The sequence below is a fragment of the Clinocottus analis genome, unplaced genomic scaffold (genome assembly GCF_023055335.1).
Source record: "Clinocottus analis isolate CAN_PGR_092001 unplaced genomic scaffold, fCliAna1.0.p SCAF_41, whole genome shotgun sequence".
Lineage (NCBI taxonomy): Eukaryota > Metazoa > Chordata > Actinopteri > Perciformes > Cottidae > Clinocottus > Clinocottus analis.
Window position 1 is genome coordinate 603066 of NW_027176165.1, and position 26854 is coordinate 629919.

At 46.8% G+C, this 26854-nt stretch overlaps 3 protein-coding genes across 12 annotated transcripts in view; 2 read left to right on the top strand and 1 right to left on the bottom strand.

Moving 5' to 3' along the window:
* Positions 1-1858, top strand: part of cacna1ba (calcium channel, voltage-dependent, N type, alpha 1B subunit, a) — a 94717-nt gene extending 92859 nt beyond the window's left edge. For all 5 annotated transcript variants that reach the window (XM_068598862.1, XM_068598858.1, XM_068598849.1 and 2 more), the window contains one exon: positions 1067-1858. The gene's annotated coding sequence lies outside the window, so the exon portion shown is untranslated. The remainder of the gene's footprint in view (positions 1-1066) is intronic.
* Positions 1859-7699: 5841 nt separating this feature from the next.
* man1b1b (mannosidase, alpha, class 1B, member 1b) lies at positions 7700-24578 on the top strand. 5 transcript variants are annotated; one of them, XM_068598894.1, is made up of 15 exons: positions 11041-11305; positions 12047-12165; positions 13448-13547; positions 13807-13916; positions 15269-15390; positions 15456-15559; positions 15690-15869; positions 16264-16412; positions 17408-17596; positions 18092-18282; positions 20518-20638; positions 22614-22808; positions 23042-23173; positions 23568-23719; positions 23800-24578. In XM_068598894.1, exons 2-15 carry the CDS (start codon positions 12061-12063, stop codon positions 23834-23836), a joined length of 1887 nt encoding a protein of 628 aa, XP_068454995.1. In that variant the 5' UTR covers positions 11041-11305; positions 12047-12060; the 3' UTR covers positions 23837-24578. The 5 variants fall into 5 exon arrangements, with proteins under 5 accessions (XP_068454993.1, XP_068454995.1, XP_068454994.1 ...); XM_068598891.1 differs by adding an exon at positions 11424-11538 and having other exon boundaries at positions 11042-11305; positions 23568-24578; XM_068598892.1 differs by lacking the exon at positions 11041-11305 and adding an exon at positions 7700-7718 and having other exon boundaries at positions 23568-24578.
* A 772-nt stretch (positions 24579-25350) lies between these two features.
* dpp7 (dipeptidyl-peptidase 7) overlaps positions 25351-26854 on the bottom strand; it is a 4958-nt gene continuing 3454 nt past the window's right edge. For both annotated transcript variants that reach the window (XM_068598895.1, XM_068598896.1), the window contains 6 exons: positions 26664-26724; positions 26433-26551; positions 26205-26361; positions 25948-26012; positions 25805-25875; positions 25351-25733 (listed from right to left, as the gene is read on the bottom strand). In XM_068598895.1, coding sequence (XP_068454996.1) covers positions 25625-25733; positions 25805-25875; positions 25948-26012; positions 26205-26361; positions 26433-26551; positions 26664-26724 — 582 coding nt within the window. In that variant the 3' untranslated portion in view covers positions 25351-25624. The remainder of the gene's footprint in view (positions 25734-25804; positions 25876-25947; positions 26013-26204; positions 26362-26432; positions 26552-26663; positions 26725-26854) is intronic.

Here is a 26854-nt window from a genome sequence, read left to right on the forward strand (position 1 = left end):
ATATATATATATATATATATATATATATATATATATATATATATATATACTCAATGTGCGTTGTGCTCTGTCTCAGCTGGTTAACATTATTAATGAATCCAGCCGAGAGCACAACATACAACACACAGTACAACACGCCTGTTTCAGCTGGAAGTGAAGCTCCTGGTGCTTCAGTCAGTGTGCTGGTTCTAACAGAACGGGGTACAAATAGGACACATAAATGGGTCAATAGTTCAGTGAAATGATGTATTACAACCTCTGAGACGTGCCACTGTATGAACATCTGTATTGTTCTTCAATGGAGGACTCTGTCCTTCCGTTACAACGCCTGATCCCGATGACGCTCCCTTTGTATGGAGCAGATGAATGTTGTTCCTGTTCCAGCTGTTTGCAAGAGAGAAGCATGCAGAGAAGGAAAGTACCCGACTCCTTTCTAGAAGACTTTCCTCCTCCATGTTCTCTTTCCATCCTGTGCATTTTTGATATGACACAAAAAACAAAGATGTGTTTTTTGTGAGCTGCTGTAATGTTTCTTACAGACGTTTTGGGATGTTTTAAGACAAAGTGCCTATCCTTTTAGATATATACTGTAGAAAAGGTGCAACGTCAACTGTTTTCTAATCCACTGGAGTAGAAGTCTGGTTCATTCCGTATGTAGCTCATATATGCAAGTATTACTAGTAGCAGAGGACTCTTACCAGACAGCAATGGAAAGGATCTGTCTTGTTTTTATGAACAATAATCACCATGATGAAAACACTATGCCAGAATTGATCAACTATGTAACCTGCATACAAATATCAGTCAGTTGTGTTAAAGCCAGTAACACATTGTGCATGTTCAGCGTGTGTGTGGCTGCACAGTGTGTTGGTCAGCGCTGGCGTGAAGGTGTGTTCACTGTGATTTAACCTTCAAGCAGCAGAGCTCTTCTGTCTGTGATGTGTATCAGATGTAGCACTAAGCATCAGCCCTTGTGGGTACATTTTGTTTTTATGCGTCCAGGTTGTTGTTTCATGGTTTTAACTCATGGAGAACTGGCAAAAAATAGATGTCGTTTATCATGCAGGTATATTCCCAGCAGCTCTTGTACCGTGGAGTTTGGCAGCAGGAGCACAGCATGATGATGAGCTCACAAACAACACCTGGGCTGTGATCCATGTGGGACGAAGGTCAGAAGAGGATCTGACGGACTGAGACACCATGTTTCCTTCAAATGGACCAGAACCTGCTGACTGTAGCCGGACTTATGAACAATATGTGTTATATTCAACGTGTCTTTAGTGCCGTGTGGACCTCCTGCTGTTCTTCTACACCGCAGCAGTCTGCACCACCAGGACGGACTGGAGCAGCAGCTGATCGCTCAGAGGTCGCAGTGCGAAGCAGGAGAGCACAGGAACAAACACTCCATGCTGAACGCACCTGAACTTGTCTTCCGACCACTCAAAGAGCTTTCACACCACTTCATCATTCACCCGTTCACACACTGATGGGAGGAGCCACCGGCCCATCAGGAGTAGCTAACATTCACACATTCACACACACACACACACACACACATGTTGGGTGAGGTGTCTTGCCCAGTGACACGTCCACATGGGCGAGAGGATTTGGGGATGGAACAACCGATCCTCTGAGTAAAGGTCGACCCTGTTCTCCACTGAAGTGGGAGCGAGCTCACATCCTGGCACCGGCTCCTCCTGCAGGCCTTTCCTGTGGCAACTCTCGTAGTGGCAACTCGTAGCCTGAGAGGTGCCACAGGAAATGCTTCTACTCTACGAGGTGCCGGGTCCTCGCTTGAGCTCAACCTCTCTCACCACAGTCGCTCCACATCCTGTAGCTCCACATGCTGCTCTCTCCAGAGTCTCCAGAGTCTCTCCAGAGTCTCCAGAGTCTCTCCAGAGTCTCTCCAGAGTCTCTCCAGAGTCTCCAGAGTCTCTCCAGAGTCTCTCCAGAGTCTCCAGAGTCTCCAGAGTCTCTCCAGAGTCTCTTCAGAGTCTCTTCAGAGTCTTTCCAGAGTGTCTTCAGAGTCTCTTCAGAGTCTCTCCAGACTCTCTCCAGAGTCTCTCCAGAGTCTCCAGAGTCTCCAGAGTCTCTTCAGAGTCTTTTCAGAGTCTCTCCAGAGTCTCTTCAGAGTCTTTCCAGAGTCTCTTCAGAGTCTCTCCAGAGTCTCTCCAGAGTCTCCAGAGTCTCCAGAGTCTCTCCAGAGTCTCTTCAGAGTCTCTTCAGAGTCTCTTCAGAGTCTTTCCAGAGTCTCTTCAGAGTCTCTTCAGAGTCTCTCCAGACTCTCTCCAGAGTCTCTCCAGAGTCTCCAGAGTCTCCAGAGTCTCTTCAGAGTCTTTTCAGAGTCTCTTCAGAGTCTTTTCAGAGTCTCTCCAGAGTCTCTTCAGAGTCTTTCCAGAGTCTCTTCAGAGTCTTTCCAGAGTCTCTTCAGAGTCTTTCCAGAGTCTCTTCAGAGTCTCTTCAGAGTCTCTCCAGAGTCTCCAGAGTCTCCAGAGTCTCTTCAGAGTCTCTCCAGAGTCTCTTCAGAGTCTCTTCAGAGTCTCTTCAGAGTCTCTCCAGAGTCTCCAGAGTCTCCAGAGTCTCTTCAGAGTCTTTCCAGAGTCTCTTCAGAGTCTCTTCAGAGTCTCTCCAGACTCTCTCCAGAGTCTCTTCAGAGTCTTTCCAGAGTCTTTTCAGTCTCTCCAGAGTCTTTTCAGTCTCTCCAGAGTCTCTCCAGAGTCTCTTCAGAGTCTCTTCAGAGTCTTTCCAGAGTCTCTTCAGACTCTTTCCAGAGTCTTTTTAGTCTCTCCAGAGTCTTTCCAGAGTCTCTTCAGAGTCTTTTCAGTCTCTCCAGAGTCTTTCCAGAGTCTTTCCAGAGTCTTTTTAGTCTCTCCAGAGTCTCTCCAGAGTCTTTCCAGAGTCTTTCCAGAGTCTTTTTAGTCTCTTCAGAGTCTTTCCAGAGTCTTTTTAGTCTCTTCAGAGTCTTTCCAGAGTCTTTTTAGTCTCTTCAGAGTCTTTCCAGAGTCTTTTTAGTCTCTTCAGAGTCTTTCCAGAGTCTTTTCAGTCTCCTCAGAGTCTCTCCAGAGTCTCTCAGCATGATTTTGACCAAATGTTTTATAGAAAATGCTACTTAAAAACCATGCAAACAGAAAAGCACATGAAAAAAGGGAAGCACAATGTGCGAAGGCATTCGGGGCGCTGAGGATCAACTGTTGTATTTGCATGCGTGACGTGAAGGTCACATGGTCCAGAGCGGGACGGTCCGTCCTGCAGGTTACAAGAAAAGACTTTTTGTAGACCGACCTGTCAACGTGATTATTTATCTCACAGACAGGAACTTATTCTTTTGCAGATGTATTTCTCATTTAAAAAATGAAGTCAAAAAAATGAAGTCAAACTATGTAAAAAACAAAAACTCAAACTATTTGTACCTTCTTTAACCCTGCGGCCTCTGTATTAAGTCAAAGAAACGCGTCTGGAGCAACCGGCAACCAAACGGGAGCAATGCAGTTGCTTCATGTCTTTTGGTGAGAAGCAGAGCAGACGTGACTTTTACAGAAGAAATACAAACGTGTGCATGTTCGACTGTGTATGTGCATGTAGAAAACTTAGTACTTTTAGATACGTGTGTTGTTTTGTTGTTGATTTTTAATATTTGATATAAACTGTGGGATTAAAACAGTATTGAGCATTGTTTACAGTTCTTTTATTCGGGTCTTGGGATCAGTGAAATGTTTGTCTGCTTGATGTTTCTTGGCCAGACTTTGAATTCTGCAGTTGTTTCTACATTAAATATTTTGTATGAAGCAAAGTTCCTTGAAATAAATAATTAAATGAATTTGCCTCTGATGCGCTGCATGAGTGTGTACACTGTGTATGTTGTGTACATTGTGTACCTTTACATGTTCTGAGTCTGGTTGAAACCATGAAGACGTGTTGCTGAGCTCCAGAACAACAACTAGCAGATCGACCTCGAGGTGAGATTGTTTTGTCAAACTGTTGAACGATTAAAATGTTTATTTATCATCTTTTATTTAACAGCAGCAAACAAACTAAACATGTAGCAGACTTTCATCCAAAGGTCAGAGCGTGTCCACGTGCTGCACCTTTCAGTCTTCAAATCTGTGGAGGTGCGTCTTGTAGGTGTATTTTGTAGGTGCATCTTGTAGGTGTATCTTGTAGGTGCATCTTGTAGGTGTGTCTTGCAGGTGTATTTTGTAGGTGCGTCTTGTAGGTGTATTTTGTAGGTGTATCTTGTAGGTGCATCTTGTAGGTGTGTCTTGCAGGTGTATTTTGTAGGTGTATCTTGCAGGTGTATCTTGCAGGTGCATCTTGCAGGTGTATCTTGCAGGTGTATCTTGTAGATGTATCTTGCAGGTGTATCTTGCAGGTGTATCTTGTAGGTGCATCTTGTAGATGTATCTTGCAGGTGTATCTTGCAGGTGTATCTTGCAGGTGCATCTTGTAGGTGTATTTTGTAGGTGCATCTTGTAGGTGTATCTTGTAGGTGCATCTTGTAGGTGTGTCTTGCAGGTGTATTTTGTAGGTGCGTCTTGTAGGTGTATTTTGTAGGTGTATCTTGCAGGTGCATCTTGCAGGTGTATCTTGCAGGTGTATCTTGTAGATGTATCTTGTAGGTGCATCTTGTAGGTGTGTCTTGTAGGTGTATCTTGTAGGTGCATCTTGTAGGTGTATCTTGTAGGTGCATCTTGTAGGTGCATCTTGTAGGTGTGTCTTGTAGGTGTATCTTGTAGGTGCATCTTGTAGGTGTATCTTGTAGGTGCATCTTGTAGGTGCGTCTTGTAGGTGCGTCTTGTAGGTGTGTCTTGTAGGTGTATCTTGCAGGTGTATCTTGTAGGTGCATCTTGTAGGTGTATCTTGCAGGTGTATCTTGTAGGTGCATCTTGTAGGTGCATCTTGTAGGTGTGTCTTGTAGGTGCATCTTGTAGGTGTATTTTGTAGGTGCATCTTGTAGGTGTATCTTGTAGGTGCATCTTGTAGGTGCATCTTGTAGGTGTATCTTGTAGGTGCATCTTGTAGGTGCATCTTGTAGGTGTATCTTGTAGGTGCATCTTGTAGGTGCGTCTTGTAGGTGCGTCTTGTAGGTGTGTCTTGTAGGTGCATCTTGTAGGTGTATTTTGTAGGTGCATCTTGTAGGTGCATCTTGTAGGTGTGTCTTGTAGGTGCATCTTGTAGGTGTATTTTGTAGGTGCATCTTGTAGGTGTATCTTGTAGGTGCATCTTGTAGGTGCATCTTGTAGGTGTATCTTGTAGGTGCATCTTGTAGGTGCATCTTGTAGGTGTATCTTGTAGGTGCATCTTGTAGGTGCGTCTTGTAGGTGCGTCTTGTAGGTGTGTCTTGTAGGTGTGTCTTGCAGGTGTATCTTGTAGGTGCATCTTGTAGGTGCATCTTGTAGGTGTATCTTACGCGGTGAGAATCATTAAAACAACTAGCCCATATTCAGAGACACGGACTGAAGCACGTGGACAGATCCATAACTCATATCTATGAATGGATTTCTATGTACACTCTGCTGTGTCTGGATGAAGCCGCTTCCAGCTCATTCAGGACCAGCAGTGACTGTTTGGCTGCCGTGCTGAGAGCTGTTCCCATGTAGCCAGTGTTTTATTTTACCTTGAAATGAATCACTGAGTAAAGGCAGACATCGCCCCACGGAGTTGCCATGTTCATGGCTTCCTCCCAAGTTTACATCCACAGTTCCTTTTGTGCAGGTGAAAGACATTGATTTTCACTCAGCGAAAAAGCTAAAGGAGATTATTGATGAGAGTGTGTCAATGGAATCGTGCCTACAACCCGATGTATCAACAGAAACACATGAGAACAGTCCTAATGCTCATACGCGAGTGAAACCGAAGTTAGATGCATTATTTGAGAAGCTGGACAAGTTGAAGTACAAGCCTGTCTTCTTCAGCTGATAATATTCTGAATCATTAGTCCCACATCCAACAATAAGGCACGTTAGTTTTGTAAACAATAAAACATTTAAAAACCATGAGTTAAAGTCAAAGACCATCTGTCACAGGAGCACGCTGTAAAACATAAAGGTAACGTAAAGGTCACGCAATGAGGTTATGGTTTTTAAAAATAACAACTGAAGGTAAAGTGACTTTAGATGTGAGGTGTGGAGAGATGTGCAGGGGAGAGGAGAGGGAGAGAGAGGGAGAGAGGGAGAGAGAGAAAGAGAGAGAGAGAGAGAGAGAGAGAGAGAGAGAGAGAGAGAGAGAGAGAGAGAGAGAGAGAGAGAGAGAGAGGCAGAGAGAGAGAGAGGCAGAGAGAGAGAGAGAGAGAGAGAGAGAGAGAGGCAGAGAGAGAGGCAGAGAGAGAGAGAGAGAGAGAGAGAGAGAGAGAGAGAGAGAGAGAGAGAGAGAGAGAGAGAGAGAGAGGCAGAGAGAGAGGCAGAGAGAGAGAGAGAGAGAGAGAGAGAGAGAGAGAGAGAGAGAGAGAGAGAGACTACTGGCACGGTGCCAGGACATGAGAAATGAACTCATGAAAACATTAAAACACTGTAAGGAACAATGTGGGGTTCAGTGTGTAGTAGTAATAGTAGAGCAGCAGAAGTAATAGTAGTAGTAGAGCAGCAGCAGTAGTAATAGTAGTAGTAGCAGCAGCAGTAGCAGCAGCAGTATACTGCTGCTGCTACTATTACTACTGCTGCTGCTGTTACTACTACTACTACTATAGTAGTAGTAGTAGTAGTAGTAGTAGTAGTAACAGCAGTTACTACTACTACTTTCTGAAGTGAAGCCTGGTCTGTGTGTCACTCATATGAGGAGTTCCTGTGGGGGCGGGGCATCCTGCAGCTGTCACCATGCTAACAAGGAAACACAACCTGTGCAGCAGGTTGACCCAGTAGGCAGAACATTGGAAAGAACAACTCATTTCCTTGTTGCTAAATGACCACTTTTTATCCCAAACCAACCGTATCACTTCATGTCCATGAGCTGTGAGTACAGGAAGGAATACAGGAAGTCTTTTGTCTCTTGACTTCCTTCTCTGACACATTCCTTGTACAAAGAGGCCTCAGAATAGACTTCATTCAAAGCATCTCAGTTCTGATGATGTAAACCTGAGAGAGTCACTGTTCAGCAGACAAGTGACTCAGCTGCACGGTGTTCTACTCAGGGACGTTTCTGCAGACACTTCCCTGCAGACACTTCCTGGGTGAAAAAGGGTGCAGAGTTGATGACAAACAAGTTGGTAATATTCTTTATTCTTCCTGGTCTCTGGCATGCAGTGGGGTTTACCGTGCAGGCCAAGTGACAGCCGTGGGTTACATTCTTCTTTGATTCAGTTGACCTTCCATAATTCAGTAATTTGTTTATTTTGATATATTGGATTATTTGAATTTATTTCAAAAGACAGTTAAGATGTAAACAAACTGGCCTACTGGCTTGGATTTCAATCGTCATGTAAATATTTAACATGCATTCCCAAGCAAAGCGCCTGCTGTAATAAATGCATTGCAGCTGTAAGGCGTGTCATCAACCCCTCGTGACTCATGCGTGTCGTCGTGGCCGTCAGGTGCAGGTGCATTCCAGAGCCCGGGCCTCTCCTGGATCTGGGACGGGTGGATGGAGGACTTCCTTGTAGCAGAAGGGTGGAGACTCTGCTGGAGGCCAGTTCACCTCTCTCTCTTCCCGTCGGCAGCGAGTGGAGGCAGCAGGACGGCTGAACGCTGAACACCAGCACGGGTTGAACTCTCACTCAGCAGCACCAGGTGAGGACTCCTCTTCTAAACTATGCAGCTGGTATTCATGTAACAATACACAGATAGGCACAGGGTGAAGTACAAGGAAGTATTCCAGTCTAGTTGTGCTCAATGTTACTGATTAACGTCAGCGCCGTGTCTCTGTAGGACTCTCTTTGCTTTTGTTGTATTCTTCTATATGAATGAATCATTTTAATAAGACAGTTAAAGGTTTGGTGAGGGGATGTGTTTGTGTTTTTGATCCAGCCTACATATATATATATATATATATATATATATATATATATATATATATATATATATATATATATATATATATATATATATTACATTCTACCTGAGAACTTACAGGGCCGGACTGAGACAGAGCAGTATTTAGACTAAGAGAGAGCCGGACTTAGATGATTGTACAAAAGAAGTCATTTAACATCCTATCAAATGTTTAAATAAATGTCAAAACAATGTGAATATACTCCTTCAGCAAAGGTTTTATTGATCATGATCAATAATGTATGTTTACTATCACTCTGATCCAGTGGTTCTGAACTGGTGGGTCTTTTTAATGTGCGCGGGCCTTTGCTTGGAAAAAATAAATACAGATTTTTTTTTTTTTAATCCTTTGATTTTATTTTGAAAGGAACTTTGATGCAGCACAATGTCATTTTTTTGCCCTGCATGTTTTCAGCAGGGTTGGAGCCGCCTCATCACCAGCCGGCCCTCCCTCTGACATCCTGATTACATTCTGTGCTTCACACGTTAAATTGACTAGGTGCATCTTGTAGGTGCATCTTGTAGGTGTATCTTGCAGGTGTATCTTGCAGGTGTATCTTGCAGGTGTATCTTGCAGGTGTATCTTGTAGATGTATCTTGCAGGTGTATCTTGCAGGTGTATCTTGTAGGTGCATCTTGTAGATGTATCTTGCAGGTGTATCTTGCAGGTGTATCTTGCAGGTGCATCTTGTAGGTGCATCTTGTAGATGTATCTTGCAGGTGTATCTTGCAGGTGTATCTTGCAGGTGCATCTTGTAGGTGCATCTTGTAGATGTATCTTGCAGGTGTATCTTGCAGGTGCATCTTGTAGGTGTATTTTGTAGGTGCATCTTGTAGGTGTATCTTGTAGGTGTATCTTGCAGGTGTATCTTGCAGTGTATCTTGCAGGTGTGTCTTGTAGGTGCATCTTGTAGGTGTATCTTGCAGGTGTATCTTGTAGGTGCATCTTGTAGGTGCATCTTGTAGGTGTGTCTTGTAGGTGCATCTTGTAGGTGTATTTTGTAGCGTGCATCTTGTAGGTGCATCTTGTAGGTGCATCTTGTAGGTGCATCTTGTAGGTGTATCTTGTAGGTGCATCTTGTAGGTGCATCTTGTAGGTGCGTCTTGTAGGTGTGTCTTGTAGGTGCGTCTTGTAGGTGCGTCTTGTAGGTGTGTCTTGCAGGTGTATCTTGTAGGTGCATCTTGTAGGTGCATCTTGCAGGTGTATCTTACGCGGTGAGAATCATTAAAACAACTAGCCCATATTCAGAGACACGGACTGAAGCACGTGGACAGATCCATAACTCATATCTATGAATGGATTTCTATGTACACTCTGCTGTGTCTGGATGAAGCCGCTTCCAGCTCATTCAGGACCATGCAGTGACTGTTTGGCTGCCGTGCTGAGAGCTGTTCCCATGTAGCCAGTGTTTTATTTTACCTTGAAATGAATCACTGAGTAAAGGCAGACATCGCCCCACGGAGTTGCCATGTTCATGGCTTCCTCCCAAGTTACATCCACAGTTCCTTTTGTGCAGGTGAAAGACATTGATTTTCACTCAGCGAAAAAGCTAAAGGAGATTATTGATGAGAGTGTGTCAATGATCGTGCCTACAACCCGATGTATCAACAGAAACACATGAGAACAGTCCTAATGCTCATACGCGAGTGAAACCGAAGTTAGATGCATTATTTGAGAAGCTGGACAAGTTGAAGTACAAGCCTGTCTTCTTCAGCTGATAATATTCTGAATCATTAGTCCCACATCCAACAATAAGGCACGTTAGTTTTGTAAACAATAAAACATTTAAAAACCATGAGTTAAAGTCAAAGACCATCTGTCACAGGAGCACGCTGTAAAACATAAAGGTAACGTAAAGGTCACGCAATGAGGTTATAGGTTTTTAAAAATAACAACTGAAGGTAAAGTGACTTTAGATGTGAGGTGTGGAGAGATGTGCAGGGAGAGGAGAGGGAGAGAGAGGAGAGAGAGAGAGAGAGAGAGAGAGAGAGAGAGAGAGAGAGAGAAGAGAGAGAGAGAGAGAGAGAGAGGCAGAGAGAGAGAGAGAGGCAGAGAGAGAGAGAGAGAGAGAGAGAGAGAGAGAGAGAGAGAGAGAGAGAGAGGCAGAGAGAGAGAGAGGCAGAGAGAGAGAGAGAGAGAGAGAGAGAGAGAGAGAGAGAGAGAGAGAGGCAGAGAGAGAGAGGCAGAGAGAGAGAGAGGCAGAGAGAGAGAGAGAGAGAGATGAGAGAGAGAGAGAGAGAGAGAGAGAGAGAGAGAGAGGCAGAGAGAGAGAGAGAGAGAGAGAGAGAGAGAGAGAGAGAGAGAGAGAGAGAGAGAGAGAGAGAGAGAAGGTCCTGGGGGACACAGAGCCACAGGGCTCTCTAGTTTTGAACACATCAGGCGTGACATAAATCCTGCTGGAGCCGTTGAGCAGGTTTCACAGACACCCTGAAGAGGTACGGTGACCTGCAGGCTGCTCCTTTTGCCAAAACTCAATCCCAGCAGCTGAAACTGCGTCTCAATGTCTTAAGGCCTCACTGCTCGTGTGCGTGCTGCACAGCAACCTGACGTCTCATGAGCAACCTGACGTCTGAAGAGCAACCTGACATCTCATGGAGCAACCTGACATCTCATGGAGCAACCTGACATCTGAAGAGCAACCTGACATGTCATGGAGCAACCTGACGTCTCATGGAGCAACCTGACATCTCATGGAGCAACCTGACATCTCATGGAGCAACCTGATATCTCATGGAGCAACCTGACGTCTCATGGAGCAACCAGATGTCACAGTGATATATGGGTTAGTTAGGTCATGTGATCATGTGGGACGTTCAAGTGCTTCAACTCCTTCATCCTCCTCTTTGGATCTGAAGAATTCGTAACTGTTGAATATTTTAACATAATTTAATTTGAATTCAATTCAGTTTATTTTGTATAGCCAAAAATCACAAATTACAAATTTGTCTTGCATTATAATGTGAATGATTAAAAAGGAAGGGTGTTTTTATCATTTAAAAACATCTTCACGGTTCAAAGTACTGGCGAACGAGCACAACGCGGTGTTTAGGATCTTCCGAGGTCCCTGAAGGCAGCATGGGTGCACCTGAGTCACAAGAGTTGACAGTGAGCGAGACATCAGCTACAAGTGATGATGTTAAGGAGCATTGCTTTTCATGGTCTGTGAAACACGTATCAAACTAAGACTGCCGGACTAATGTCAGTAAAGTGCTAAATACACGCGAGAGCCCGCGTTTGTGTCCGTAACGCGACGCTCCTGGTGGTGGATGAGGCTGGTTCATCTAACGTAACGCTGGATACTTCACGAGCATACGCGGGTTACAAGGTAACGTAGTAACTGTTCAGTTAAGTCTCCAGCGAAACACCTCTTATCTCCAAAATAATGTTTCTGTTGCAACGCTACAAGGATGCTCAGCTGCTAACAACGGTGTGGGTTGTGGTAGGCCTCAAGCTATGCCTCGGTCTAAAGTTGGGCTGTAACCCCGCCAAAACATGACTTCAAGCTGTGACGTGTAGGCAAAGTGACGTTAGCCGCTACGGCAGGGGCTTACGTTAAAGGTAAGATAATGTTGGTATGTAGTAACGGTTCTTTAGTAAGCTAGTACCTCCTGCACAAGTTATGTCGACTGAATAAAGTGTAGATCGGTAACCAGTTTACATTTGCTCGGTTCACGCCTGTTGATGAACATCTGGCGCGTTAGCAGACTGGATGCTAGCTATGAAGCTAGCAGACTAGATGCTAGCTTCATAGCTAGCAGTGCTTTACAATCCACGCACAGCGGTGCTCACCGAGCTTTGCTTGTGTTGCTGAGAGTGAAGTGTGCTGTGCATCTCGGTTACAACACTTCACGTCAGCGTGGAAACCTGATCAGAAAGGTTTTCTCTGCGAATGTCGCGACACGCTCTTCTCCATGTCTGACTGTATTGTGTTACTGTAGACTCGTATTACAAGCACACCTGTAGTTAGCAGCCAGGCTCACTTGCTAGCTGCATCTTGTCCCCGAGCCAGCTTGGACATCATCTGTGTCCCGCTTCATCTCCTCTCGCCATGCTGTCTCTCCTCCAGGGCAGGTACCAGACATGCACCCTCCGTCCCGACAGGACTATACATCTGTAAGCTTAGCTGGACCAGGAGGTGGAAGTTACAATAACAGCAAGCAATGGAGGAGGCAGTCCTGCTGGAGGGTGAGTCTGTCTCCTTCAAGTCCTCTTGTTTCCCCACTTGAAGGCCTGATGAGAACACCACTCTCTGCTGCTCGTGATGGATTTATTTGCAGATATATTTGTCAACAAATTGAAAAATATATTGTGGATCTGAAGAGTGTGTCTTCTTCAACAGTGTGCTGTAATGCAGAGTTGCTTTTGATGAAAGTGTATTACAATGTAATCTACAGGTTGGGTCACACAAGAAGAATGACAACGCAGTGACAATGGCTGCAAAAGTGTTGTTGTGCAAACAACTATACACTCAACACTGAGCTTCCTCTGGTCCACAGCAACACACACACACACACACCCCTTCGCTCCACGTCAGTGCGGTTACATGCATTCGAATGGTCTCACATGGCAGTGAAGTGATCTCTGGCAGACGTAAGGAAAGCAAACTAGGCTTCAACTAAAAGAGCTTGTGATTTATTATGATTAGATATTTTAAAAAGTCTTGACTTCTATCTTTTTGTAGCCTAAATAGTAATTGAAATAAATGCTAGAGATGTTCTGAGTTTTAATGTAGCTGTATTCTAAGCTCATAAGAGCTAATGTTGGGAAGTTACAGGTCATAATTCATCTTGTATGTATTTTTATATTGCTGTGAAAACATCTTCAAACAACTGGATTTATTCAAGTGTTTTATTCAAGATTACATTTGAACACATGATAAAGTTATAGTTCACCTTTTCACTGAAAGGAGCTTGACCGCTGCAAGATTTAACTCAACGCTCCCTCCAACTGTTTGCTCCTTTACCTACGGCTGCTAATAGCTAATGCTAACTAGCTCTCCTGCACACAGATTGTTCACTATGTTGCATGCACAGGGACAATAAGGGTCACCAGAGGACGCCGATACCAGATGCAACATGTTCTGGTTGTATTGGAGCATTTGGAAAACTGATATATAAACAACTGTAAATAATAGGAAGAAGATATCAACACAGAAACCATTCTGTCTGTCTGTCTGTCTGTCTGTCTGTCTGTCTGTCTGTCTGTCTGTCTGTCTGTCTGTCTGTCTGTCTGTCTGTCTGTCTGTCTGTCTGAACAACAATGATAATAAAACATTCTCTCATGATTAAAACACTGCAGGAGCTCTTCATTTAACGTTCTGTTCAAAACTTCGTAGCAGCACTAAACCTCAGCTCACTTTGAGTGATGCGGCCCGTTGATTGAGCGTCAGGCTGCTCATGTTTACCAACAGAAAGCATGCAGTCGCTCTACAGAAGGTGTTGTCCATCTTCCTCTTCTGTGTCTCTAGAAATGGAAGCAGCTGTCCAGGCTGCAGCGGAGCCTCATCCTCGTCATCCTGTTCATCTGTGGAGTCGCTTCCTATCCTGCTGTGACTGAGCACCTGAGAGGTAACACATGAAACATGTGACTGTTTATAAAGATTGAAGGATTGTCTGACTCTACATTTCCGTCCTGGTGCAGCTCAGAGCTGCTGGGACCAGACTGTGGACCAGAGTCATGAGCTGATGCTGGCAGGCCGTCAGACACTTTGAATGCCAACAGTTCATGACGTTGACGTCATGACGTCATGAGCATCAGGCGGCCTGCCCGTCGAGCTGTGTTCCTGCACCGCTGTAGTAATGTGATGCTCCGTCTTTGTCTTTGGAGGCCGTTCAGGTGGAGTCGCAGACGGGAACAGCGTCCTGAGGACCGTCGTTCCTCACATGTTGCCTGAGCCTGTCAGACAGGACCAACCATCACCAGAACACACCTCCCAGGTTCCTCTTCTGCTTCTTCTCTTGAAAGGGTGTCACGTGTCTGTAGAAGGGACGCAGCACCGAGGGTGCAACATTTCCTTTCTCTGATTTTATTTATATATATATAGTTTTTAAACGGAAGATCCGAAAGGGAGGTGAGAACACAAATCATCTGCTCAATCTTCTCTTTCTCTTTCATTTCCCCTTTTGTTGATGGATAGACTAGAGAGAGGACGCCAGCAATACGCCGCCAGTAGGAACTCAGCCTGCGTACGCAGGGCTGCAACTAGCCATCATTTTAATAATCAGTTTTTATCGATTGGTTGTTGCAGCCCTACTTGGTACACAAAGTGATCTATTTAAAAAAAAAATGCTCAAAATTGTTTTCTTAACTGTCTTAAAACTTAAGAGCAGGCAAAACATCTTGCCAGAATAATCTAATGAATTCCTTATTTATCTATTTATTTATTCATCTGGAAAAACAAGCGGAGAAAGAAAGTTGTCAGAGTCATTTGTATGTTGTAATACTCATTATAAACTATGAGCTATAAACTAAACTATGAACTACGAGCTATCAGCTATAAACTATCAGCTATAAACTATAAGCTATGAGCTATAAACTATCAGCTATAAACTATGAGCTATAAACTATCAGCTATAAACTATCAGCTATAAACTATCAGCTATAAACTATCAGCTATGAGCTATGAACTATCAGCTATGAGCTATAAACTATGAACTATGAACTATGAGCTATAAACTAAACTATGAACTACGAGCTATCAGCTATAAACTATAAGCTATGAGCTATAAACTATAAGCTATGAGCTATAAACTAGCAGCTATGAGCTATAAACTAGCAGCTATGAACTTTGAGCTATAAACTATGAGCTATAAGCTATCAGCTGTAAACTATAAGCTATCAGCTATAAGCTATGAACTATGAGCTATAAACTATAAGCTATCAGCTGTAAACTATGAGCTATCAGCTGTAAACTATGAGCTATCAGCTGTAAACTATAAGCTATCAGCTATAAGCTATGAACTATGAGCTATAAACTATAAGCTATCAGCTGTAAACTATAAGCTATCAGCTGTAAACTATGAGCTATCAGCTGTAAACTATGAACTATGAGCTATAAACTATGAGCTATAAACTATAAGCTATCAGCTATAAACTATAAGCTATCAGCTGTAAACTATGAGCTATCAGCTGTAAACTATGAACTATGAGCTATAAACTATGAGCTATAAACTATAAGCTATCAGCTATAAACTATAAGCTATCAGCTGTAAAGGATCAGTGACCGATTGATTGAAGCATCATTCATTTAATTGATAAAAAGGTTGTTTGTGTTGCTCATCTGTCACAGAGGAAATTATCCAAGAAGAGAGGACCGCCCGCTCTGCAGAATCGTCTTCAGAAGAAGGGAAACGCTTCAGACTCAGAGGACAAGGCAGCCCATGGCAGGAAGGAGCAGGAGGGAGTCATCAGGTGAGACCTGCAGGACCTGACTCAACTCCTTCTTCATGGTTACTCACTTGCATCGTGACTTTCAGCTGGCGTGGGGCCGTGGTCGACACTGAGCAGGCCACAGAGGGCCACAGGGACAACGAGGACCATCCAGCTGCCAACCGAACAGGAAAGACATCGAACAAGTCAAGTGTGTGCTGTTTTATTTCACTTTCTGTCTTCAACCAAATCAAACAAATGATGTCATAGTTTTTAGAAGGCACGAGTGTGTTTGAGTGTGATCCACGTTGGAAGAAGAAGACGGCGTGTCTGTGTTGCAGGAGCCAGCTGCCTGGAAGCGGTGCAGGAAACGTTCCTTCACTCATGGAAGGGCTACAAAGACTTTGCTTGGGGCCACGATGAGCTCCGGCCTCTCTCAAAGTCCTACAACGAGTGGTTTGGCCTGGGGTTGACGCTCATCGACTCCCTGGACACCATGTGGATCATGGGGCTTAAAAAAGGTACACTGACCTTTGACCCCTGGACTGCTCATTGCTGTAAAACAGTGGTTCTGTTTTCCTGCTAGCGCCTCTGCTATTACAATGTTTAATGATTATTATTCTGTTTTATGTCCTTACAAACTGTGTGATTGTGTGCCAAGTCACCTGGCTGTGTGTACTGCCGGACACCTGAGCGCTGCCCTCCAGGGCTTCAGGCGCCACACTGACAAAACCAGCAGACCTCAGAGCGCTGAAGGAACCGGATGCACTGCAACCGGTCACACAACGCAGCGTGAACCGATGGACACGACTCGCACTAAACAGGCGCCATCTTGGCTACGTGGCAGAAGAGGAGGAGTGTATTGGTGTATTGGTTCATTTAGAAATGGTATTGTACTTATTTTGTGTTTTTCAGAATTTGAAGAAGCAAAGTCCTGGGTGGCCACAGAGCTCACGTTTAACAAGAGTGTGGACGTCAACCTGTTTGAGAGCACAATCCGCATCCTGGGAGGCCTGCTGAGCACCTACCACCTGACCGGAGACGCCCTGTTCCTGGACAGAGCCGTGAGGAAACACGTCTCACACTGCAGGACACACGGCTGTGTGTGTGTGCACACTGCAGGACACACGGCTGTGTGTGTGTGTGTGCACACTGCAGGACACACGGCTGTGTGTGTGTGTGTGTGCACACTGCAGGACACACGGCTGTGTGTGTGTGTGTGTGCACACTGCAGGACACACGGCTGTGTGTGTGTGTGTGTGCACACTGCAGGACACACGGCTGTGTGTGTGTGTGTGTGTGCACACTGCAGGACACACGGCTGTGTGTGTGTGTGTGTGTGCGCACTGCAGGACACACGGCTGTGTGTGTGTGTGTGCACACTGCAGGACACACGGCTGTGTGTGTGTGTGTGTGTGTGTGCGCACTGCAGGACACACGGCTGTGTGTGTGTGTGTGCACACTGCAGGACACACGGCTGTGTGTGTGTGTGTGTGTGCACACTGCAGGACACACGGCTGTGTGTGTGTGTGTGTGTGTGTGTGTGTGTGTTTTACTCATCACTACCATGGTGAAATCTAAAAACAACTAGCTGATCTTCTGCTGTGCTTTCAAGGCGTTATTATCATATTATTATATTATTATTATATTATCATACGAGCGTATCAGCCTCTGAATTGGACTTGGAGCGTACGATGTTCAATACAGTGTGAAATGATCTCATTTGTTCACCTTTTGTCTAACAAGGTGTAGAAATAGATAAAACATATGAAATACATACTGCAACAAATATTTATTTTAATCATTAATCTGTCATATATTTATTATGACGCCTGCAGGAGAAAACAATTTAACACTTTTATTGGAACTTTTGCAGATTCTTCTGTTTCTTGACTAATAATTTTATCTGCAGCAATCCGACAGTCAGCATCGCAGCACGGTCTTATTTAAACAATCTAATTCAAAGGTTTGCTTATCGATGTTTTAAAGTCATCGTGGTGCTCTTCCATGTGTGACTGTGGGCTTCGAGCTGCATGTAACCGTCATTGTTCCTCTCCAGAAGGACATCGGCTCCAGGCTGATGCCAGCTTTCAACACTCCGTCTAAGATCCCCTACTCGGACGTGAACATCGGGAGAGGCACCGCCCATCCTCCTCGCTGGACCTCGGACAGCACCGTGGCCGAGGTCACCAGCATCCAGCTGGAGTTCAGAGAGCTCAGCCGCCTCACGCAGGAGCCGCGCTACCAGGTGAGTCAGCGTCCAGGCTCCGCCCAGGAAGAGGTGCGGTCTGTCCTTTCTCCTCACGTGGCGTTAGTGTGCGTCTCAGAGGAGACAAGGCGCCAACAACAGCCAGGACCTCAACGAGGGAGAAGGAATAGATCAGTGCTCTGTCGCGTCGTGAGGGAGGCCTCGTGGGGAAAACTAAATAGAATTATTCTTATTAAAGTTGGCGACATGGAGGCTACTCTAAAGAGCGGTGAGACCTGGGAGCACATCTTAAAGGCGTGAGTAGACCCAGAGGACCAGTCAAGTGTCATGAAGACATCTTTGCACATCGACAATATGAAGGGAACGCATCATGAATAGAAAGCAAGTCAAGAGGACGGTGTTGAATATTAAGCTCCCTGGTGTGACCTAACGCATTGAAACCGTCCAAACCTACAGGGGGAGTTATTTTGAGTCCATGAATATCCTAAAATCCCCTTGCTTTGATCCGTCTGACCTTTGACCTTGGTTCTCTAGGCTGCGGTTGCCGAGGTCATGAAGCAGGTCCACAAGCTGGGCGGCAAGCTGGACGGCCTGGTGCCCATGTTCATCAACACCAACAACGGGCAGTTCACCCACCAGGGCATCTACACACTGGGGGCCAGAGCCGACAGCTACTACGAGTACCTGCTGAAGCAGTGGATCCAGGGAGGCCGGACGGAGCCCCAGTGAGTCGCACCCAACAAACTCTGTGTCCACGTCTCATGAATGTCACCAGTTCAAAGGTCATTGAACACCTCAAAGGGCCTCGCAATGCCCGAAGCCTGGAGTCTTATTTGGTTCATCTTTTGGTCCTGAACTGAACCTTAAAGGCTGAATTATACTCCTGCAGCTACAACTGCTGCTGGCTACGCAGTCTGATTGACGGACTCGTGTTGGTTTATAGTTCCTGTGTTTTCCATACTCCAGACCAGCAGGTGGCGCAATGAGCGTTTAGAGTCGACCTGCACACCGACGTTCACGATATCTCCCTCCAGGAGTTCACCTCCATCTTTGTGTCCTGATACTCCGTCAGGTTTTATAAATGCTCATATTTGTGGACCTCTTCAGCCAAACGTTCTTCAACAGGATCCATTGTTCCTGTTTCTGCTGTGGCTTTTAAAAACAGAGGTATTATGCTGTGAAACCGGGAATGAGACTCAGCATGACGTGGTTAGCGGACCAATCACAGCCTTGCTGCTGAGAACAGCTTGAGTAGCTTTGGCGGATAGTCAGACATTTTGTGTGACGCACGCAAGCACACAAAATGGCCGCTTTGACCACGCAAAGGGCCTGAGGGTCGTGCGTGCTTGTGTCTGAGTAAAACCTGAGTACAAATGACCCTTTAGCCAGGAGGAGGCCAGGTAGTGGCCTCAGGACCTTGCTTGATTAGCTCTGTTAGCTCGGTTAGCTCTGTTAGCTTGGTTAGCTTGGTTAGCTCAGCTTATAACCCGGCGGTGGACTCTGCTTTCCTCTGGTCTGGCTGTGTGGTTGGACGATGTTGTGGTCCGCTGCTCTTAATCCAATCCTCACGCCTCCTTGTCGATGTTTATGATGTCTGCCGTGTGCTCTGCGTGCCCCATAACGAAGAGGAAAACAACACGTGGTGCATCATCAGGGGAACCAGGACGCCTCTGGAATCCACAGACAGCATCTGTGTTGTGACGCAGGTCAAACTCTGCATGCCTGCATGTGTCTCTGTAGACTGATGCGTCTGGTGTACAGCACATGCTCTCTGTGGAAATGAGTTACAGGATGACTGTACATTTTTTAAATGTGGTTTGGTGGTTGAAGCACAACAATTGGCTAAATATTAAATCTGAAATGTGGCTGCACGTCTCGGGAAAAGAAATGTGTGACTCACAAGCAGATAGTAGTAGTTTGACCGTCAGCAGGACTGATGAAGGATTACAGAACTGGAACAGCAATCCCCTCCAGACGCTCTTCAGCCCTCTGGGCATTGGATTAGACTCAGATTAAACAGCTGTGAATGTCTGTCATCTGGTATTTTTATTTTTTATCACTGCTGGGTTTGACCTATATCGGTTATGTGCATTGGATTCAAGATGGCAGCCAACGGGGGATTTGATAATGTACTTATTCAGGAAATGTATTTGATGATGAAGCTTCAGGCAATACATATTAATCTGCTTCATGTCTGTTCTGCATAAACAATGCTTGTTGTGCATTTCATATGAAACTGATGGATGAGTGACGGCTGTGATCGACTGAATCAGTCCAGAGTTCATTAAGACATATTCAATATGTTCAGCACCTTTTATGCATTTTAAAGTCTTATGCTGTGTTCACAGCAAACGCAAAGTCGCGTCTACGCAGCTGTGCAGTGACGTTGCATGTAGTCTGGTCACGCGACCACATGTTGTGGCGTTCGGTGTGAACACATCATCATCACACTTTCAGCTTGAAACTCAACCGTTCAAACTTCCTGAGCATTATTTATTACATTAAAAACATTAGACTTCAAGTTTATTTCAAGTCGACATTACAGTAGTGTTTATGATTGTTCACACACAAACAAAGTGTGTGACATCAGCCTCAGAGAGTGTGTGACATCAGCCTCAGAGTGTGTGTGACATCAGCCTCAGAGAGTGTGTGACATCAGCCTCAGAGTGTGTGACATCAGCCTCCTAGTCAGACCACGTTGTCAGACTTCTCTTGTGTATCTAAAGGACAACACAAAGGCAGTGTGTACCAGGTCCTCATGTGGACCTTCCACCGTGTCCTAGTAAAGTCCTCACTCGCTCATTTCTGGTTCTCAGAGTTGTGAACTCTACGCTGAACTCCTGTCGACTGCTACTGTGTGTTCATTTGTTCATATTGTACAACACAGGAGTGTCATCCAGTGTGTGTGTGTGTGTGTGTGTGTGTGTGTGTGTGTGTGTGTGTGTGTGTGTGTGTTTCAGACTCTTGGAGGACTACCTGCAGGCCATAGAGGGCGTGAAGAAGAACCTGCTGCACAAGTCCTCCCCTCACGGCCTCACCTTCGTTGGAGAGATCTCACATGGACAGTTCAGCCCTAAGATGGTCAGTATCACGCGGTCCTGCTGCTCTGCAGCCTGAGAACCCAATCAGATGAAACGCCAGCTCCCTGTAGAGACTACGTCCAGGTCTGTAGGAGACTCAGGACAATGTGTGTGGACAGTCAGCAGATACATGAACGAATGAATGAACTAATGAATGAATGAACTAATGAACTGTGTCCTGTTGAAAGACTGTCATGGTTGTCCTTTTGGCCCAGAAGTGGACCAAAGAAGGAATGGTTTGTCTGGGACAAACCATTCCTTCTTTGGTCCATGTTCAGTAGTAAGGGTCCCTGTGAGGGACAAACCACTCCTTCTTTGGTCCATGTTCAGTAGTAAGGGTCCCTGTGAGGGACAAACCACTCCTTCTTTGGTCCATGTTCAGTAGTAAGGGTCCCTGTGAGGGACAAACCACTCCTTCTTTGGTCCATGTTCAGTAGTAAGGGTCCCTGTGAGGGACAAACCACTCCTTCTTTGGTCCATGTTCAGTAGTAAGGGTCCCTGTGAGGGACAAACCACTCCTTCTTTGGTCCATGTTCAGTAGTAAGGGTCCCTGTGAGGGACAAACCACTCCTTCTTTGATCCATGTTCAGTAGTAAGGGTCCCTGTGAGGGACAAACCACTCCTTCTTTGGTCCATGTTCAGTAGTAAGGGTCCCTGTGAGGGACAAACCACTCCTTCTTTGGTCCATGTTCAGTAGTAAGGGTCCCTGTGAGGGACAAACCACTCCTTCTTTGGTCCATGTTCAGTAGTAAGGGTCCCTGTGAGGGACAAAGCACTCCTTCTTTGGTCCATGTTCAGTAGTAAGGGTCCCTGTGAGGGACAAACCACTCCTTCTTTGGTCCATGTTCAGTAGTAAGGGTCCCTGTGAGGGACAAACCACTCCTTCTTTGGTCCATGTTCAGTCTGTTTCTTACCTTAAAGATGTTAAAGACCAGCAGTTGATTCACTTTCTACAAAAGCAATAAGTGCTTTTCATGTTTTCAGTTCAGTTTTCTTCCTCGTTGGTAAAAGTCCAGTCTGTGTTGTCTTCAACAAGTGCACTGAACATCTTGTGATGTGAGGAAAGTTCTCCTCTTAGAGAGAAGAGTAAAGATTAAAGTGTGTAATTAAAGTGAGTAAAGAGTAAAGTGATGCTGCTTTAAAGTGCTCTGCATGGATCAGACCGTGGGGTCAGCAGCTTTGAACATGTGATTAACTTTCAATCTGGACTCTGAGGCTGCAGGTAGATGCTGCTTTTACTGCTGTGAAGCTGCTCGTTGCAGCAGCGCTGCTCGTTGACAACAGAAGCTACAGAACAACACCAGCTTTCACGTCAGGCTCACGTCGTCACGCTGCCTGTCGGTGAGGATCCATGAGTCGCCTTCAAAGTGAAAGCAGTGTCGTTGTATTTCATTCATGGCGTTTATCTTATTTACTCATGTTTCATGTTTGATTGGCCTCACGCGGGCCGGACTGAGAGAGCCAGGTCTGAACTACGCTGTCTGGAGAGATTTAAAGCGATAAGCCCCTCCCACTGCTGAAACATGCAGTTACCGCATGATCAAATAGTTAACGCCATTGAAGGATTGCCAGATTAACGCAAAAATAATGCGTTAATCTGCCCATCGCCTAGTATGTATGTATGTATGTATGTATGTATGCAATCAGAGGATCGGCGGTTCGATCCCTGTCTCCGTTGGTCCATGTCAACGTGTCCTTGGGCCAAACACTTGAGCCCAGGTTGAAGGCCGTGACGCAGCAGTCTCTGAGGTCTCTCTGGAGTTGGTCCACTTCCTGAGGGACGGTTCCCTGTGTTCCTCAGGCGTGGTTCGACAGCAGGCTTCCTCCTCTGGTCCCTCGTCCTCCTGCGGGGTCCATGAGTCTCTCAGGGTCCAGTCTGGTGACGTCTGTCACACCGGCCCACCATCTCTGGTCTCCGCTCCCGTTGCCTCTACCAGACTGCGTCTCGCTGTCTGGTAACTTTGGTTTCTTTTCAGGACCATCTGGTGTGCTTCCTGCCGGGCACGCTGGCTCTCGGCGCTCACAACGGGCTGCCGGCCGATCACATGGACCTGGCCAAAGAGCTGATGGAGACCTGCTACCAGATGTACGCCCAGATGGAGACGGGCCTCAGTCCGGAGATCGTGCACTTCAACATGCACCAGGGCAGCACCAGAGACATCGACGTGAAGGTAGAGACGGTGTCCTCTCCTACTGTCTTCTGCAAACAGTCAGAACCGAGCGGGCGTTGCCTCAGTGTCTGTAGGACAACATGCATGTGAGCCAGCCGTCCACTGGTCACAGCATCATGTCTGAGCTGAGGGGCAGCGCAGTAGACGTGCAGAAAGCTTCATGTGACGGTGCACCACTCTGCAGAGGTGTTGTGAAAGGACTGCGTGTGACTTCTCGTATTCTCTGGTGACAGCTTGCAGACAGACACAACCTCCTGCGACCCGAGACGGTGGAGAGTCTCTTCTACCTGTACAGGTTCACCGGGGACCGCAAGTACCAGGACTGGGGCTGTGAGATCCTCCAGAACTTCAACAAGTACACCAAGGTCAGTACGATGAAGGGTCTATGAAGTAAAGAGTGTCACATCAGCTGTCTGATGACCTCATGACATTGTTGTCATTGGTTCAGGTTGCACAGCCTCGTTCTCCTCATTTTACACGGAAGACATCACAAGATCACACAGAGGAAGTGGCATGTTTGAGGAAAAGCATCACGACACCACACTGTGCGCACTACAGTGTGTGTGTGTGTGTGTGTGTGTGTGTGTGTGTGTGTACACTACAGTGTGTGTGGTACGCACACACTGTGGTGCACAGTACGCGCTGCATGACTCCATCTCATCTGATGTCCATAAACAAACATCACGGTAGTGAGTGATGCTGGTTGGTATCTAACATGATTGACAGTGGGAATGTGGGCGTGTCCCTGCGTGTCCTCAGGTCTCCTCTGGGGGCTACACCTCCATCAACAACGTCCGTGACCCCGACTACCCCAGCCCCCGAGACAAGATGGAGAGCTTCTTCCTGGGAGAGACCCTGAAGTACCTGTACCTGCTGTTCTCCGACGACCCCGACCTCGTCAGCCTGGACCGGTACGTGTTCAACACGGAGGCTCATCCTCTGCCTGTGTGGCCCTCTGCTGTGTGAGTGTAACGTCTCCACAACCTCTCAGGCGCGCTCCCACCACGACAATCCTGCTGCCGCTGTGACTGCTCCTTGTTCCAACAACAACCCTCAGACCACAGCTGGAAACAAGCCTCCTTTTTACTGATCCAGCGTCCGCTCGGTGCTAAACGCCACAGAATCCACCAGAGCCAGTTCACGTTGTGGCCTTGTAGCGGACTGTTGCTCTGGTTGCTCTGGCCCAGAGGCAGAGCAGCTTTCTGTCCTCCTGAGAACTACCCGTGTGACTTGAATCTAAATGTCTTAATCTCATGATGACCAGGGCTTTGAGAAGTGATCCTTCAGATTACGGCTGCTCGCGAGTCGGATCCAGCGGTGACATAAAGCCAGTATCTGGAGCGGCAGCAGACCTCTGTAGCTAAACATCAGCCTGAAGCCCTGCTGCCCTCCAGCCCCACCTGCTGCACCTGTTCACGGCTCTTACAGGATGTTTTAATACTCCTTCAGGCTCCAGAGCTGCGCTCAGATGCTGCAAGCTGGGAACACAGAGCGCTAACCGCCGCGCTGCGTTCATGAGCTCCAGGAAACGAGACTCTGTACATAAAACCCACTCAAGCAGAAAACATGGTGGGATGGCAGGATGAAGCATCTCCAGCTGAACGGCTGAACGTTGGCTCCATGTGGAGAGGACAGGTGAACCAGCTGCCAGCTTCCTGCCGCCCACAGCATCACGTGTGTCTGTGTCTGCTTCAAGCCCTGGTTGAAATCTAAACTCAGCGTTGAAGACACGAGTGAATCCTTTAATGAACACATGTCCTGGTGGGGATTGAGTGTTGATGCATAATCACTCTTCTCATCTTAACCCGCTCCTTGAGGCGTCTGCTCTCCTCGTCCTGGTTTCATGGCTTTAATCCCAGACGTGAGTCCTGAGTGAGTTCATGTGTTCACTGACTGGTCATGAGCACGGCGCCGTTGGCCTGAGATGACCTCCTCGTCCACGCCGCCGTCCGGCTTCTGTCTGGTTCCAAGAAGCAGATTTATTGGTGAACTGTGAAGCTTTTGTTTTCTAGAGATGACATCGATGATTCAAACAGCTGCTGTTTTGACTGAATGTTAGGTTTCTTTCTTCAGGGTCATTTCCACAGAACTGGAGCTCGGGAGCGCGAGAACTGCAGGGAGCGCTATAGTGTGTATCTGCAGCATGCGTCGCCCTGTCAGGATGACTACTTTACATCATTCTGCTTGTATTTGTTGCTACATGAGACCAAACCCTCCTGTGTTTCTCCTCTGTGTTCACGTGTGCCTGAAATGTTGCTTCAGACAACATTCACAAAACTACTGTGTCCATTTCTGTCCTTCAAGCTGCATCGTGAGTGACGAGCGCTCACCGGGTCATTGATCATATTTACTGAACGTGTTCGTGTTTCCAGCGTCTCTGGAAGCAGCTGTGACTCTGATCTCTGGCTGGACGTCTCGTAGCGTAACTGAGCCAAAGAAAAGCCAGTTTGGGTTTTCCAGTCGTTGATGGATTCACTTCTATCTTTACGGCCCACATTATACAAATGTCCTTAAGTAGTAGTTCAGTGTTTTTTTAATCGTTTTATTTAAAAAAAAAAAAAAAAAAGTATTGTCACACTTGATTTCCTTTCCTTTCATAAAACTGTAAAACATTAAAGAGATTTTATTAAACAGCAAAACTGTGTTGACTGTTTGAAGGCAGAAAGAAGCTTGTTCATGTTGACTGCACGCCGTCCCTGAACGCACCACGCTGTCCCTGAACGCACCACGCTGTCCCGGAACGCACCACGCTGTCCCTGAACGCACCACGTGTCCTCTGTGAGCAGCGCCTCCTCGGCTCACGCTGCAGCTGGCCGTCAGGGCGACGGCAGCCGGCTCCGCTCCGCCTCCACCCAGCGGCTGATGAGCTCTGCTTCCGTCTTCCTGGCGCTGACGACTGACTCTGGGTCGGCGTCATTAGATCCTCTGCAGAGAGCGGACATGTCACACACACTGAGAGCGACACCACAGGTGAAGCGGCGATGCCACCAGCGTACCTCAGATCCAGGTGGTGAGCTCCTCCAGAGATGTTGACGGCGACCAACGAGGAGCTCAGAGACTGGCGCACCTGCAGGGAGAGAGGCAGAGCGGTGACCTCCAGACTGACCCCTCATGGTTCCCTGCCGGGTCGGTCTCTTACCCCTCCGTTTGCCCATGGGTCCAGGTCTCCGTTGGAGAAGATGATGTTGCTGGCTGTGGAGAGGGCTGAACACAAGCACGCTCATTAAAACACTGACGACTCGTTCAGTAGCTCATGTCCTTCAGCCTGCTCCTCAGGAGGAGAGGCTCTTCCTCTTCCTCTTCCTCTGCTCTCTTCCTGTATTTATGTGTTTTACTTCATTATGTCATCATATGCCTCTCCCCCTCCAGTCCAGGTGTTATTGATGAGCCGCTCACCGTCGCCCCAGAACTGTGTTTTCAGCCAGTCGGGTCGGGGGACCACGCCCCAGCGCCGGGCGCAGTAGAGCTGCCGGTCGGTCTCGGTGAAGGTCATGGGAGGAAACATGTCCGTCACGTTGTTGCTCTCATAGCACAGATCAATCTCTGTGCACGCCTGTAACACACACACACACACGTCAGAGTGCGCCGTGCTTCTTCCTAACCCGGTGGCTGCTCCGGTGGTACCTGGTAGTCCCAGGCCAGGCTGTTGGGCCCCAGGCCGCAGCCGGTGGGGTCGGCACACTGCACGTACAGGCTGTAGAGGTCGAAGCAGGGCAGCAGCCCGCTGGAGTTGTACACAATGCCTGCAGGGCGGAGGACACAAGTCACACACTAGTGTGTCTGTCGGATCTGACATGTATTCATATTCAGTGCTGGTGCCGTGTGGAGCAGCTGAGCCAGCAGAGGTTTCCTCACCTGCAGTGTTCCTGAGGCTGGACAGCAGGTCAGAGCCGCTCCGCATGGTGTCACAGGCCACCTGAGAACAATGACATCATCACTCTAATTTACATCAGGTGGTTGTTTCTCTTCATGTCACACACATTGATGTTATGACATGTACTGTACGTCAGGAACTGTCATCACCTGACCGGTCACCTGACCGGTCA

What these genes read in the sequence shown, in the direction of transcription:
- man1b1b (XM_068598892.1), top strand. Translation starts at nt 12,061, where the DNA reads ATGCACCCTCCGTCCCGACAGGACTATACATCTGTAAGCTTAGCTGGA. An exon ending in GATCATGGGGCTTAAAAAAG is followed by an intron (nt 15,870 to 16,263) that starts GTACACTGACCT and finishes TGTGTTTTTCAG; the next exon opens with AATTTGAAGAAGCAAAGTCC. An exon ending in CGCAGGAGCCGCGCTACCAG is followed by an intron (nt 17,597 to 18,091) that starts GTGAGTCAGCGT and finishes TTGGTTCTCTAG; the next exon opens with GCTGCGGTTGCCGAGGTCAT.